At 57.1% G+C, this 233-nt stretch overlaps 1 protein-coding gene across 1 annotated transcript in view; it reads left to right on the forward strand.

The window, feature by feature from the left end:
- Positions 1-233, forward strand: part of EMH_0013460 (uncharacterized protein) — a gene marked incomplete at both ends in the record, with an annotated part of 8,495 nt that overhangs the window by 2,947 nt on the left and 5,315 nt on the right. Inside the window, one exon of the mRNA XM_013499833.1 lies at positions 1-228. Within this exon, the coding sequence (XP_013355287.1) occupies positions 1-228 (228 nt within the window). The remainder of the gene's footprint in view (positions 229-233) is intronic.

The following is a 233-nucleotide window of genomic DNA, read 5'->3' on the forward strand; positions in this document are numbered from 1 at the left end:
GGCACGGGGTAGCGCTGCCGATAGATTTGTCTCCCTTGGTAGCTGCAGTGCAGCAGCAGACCGAGGCAGACCAGCAGCAGCAGCAGCAGCAACAGCAGCAGCAGCAGCAGCAGCAGCAGCAGCAGCAGCAGCAAGTCATATCTGCTGCAGTGTATGCGCAGCCAGGAGAGCAGCGGGAGGTTTTGGTGGCTCAGCTAGAATGTATAAACACAGCCTACTCTATACACGGTATA

This window comes from Eimeria mitis, genomic scaffold (genome assembly GCF_000499745.2).
Source record: "Eimeria mitis Houghton genomic scaffold, Emh_scaff472, whole genome shotgun sequence".
Classification (NCBI taxonomy): Eukaryota; Apicomplexa; class Conoidasida; order Eucoccidiorida; family Eimeriidae; genus Eimeria; species Eimeria mitis.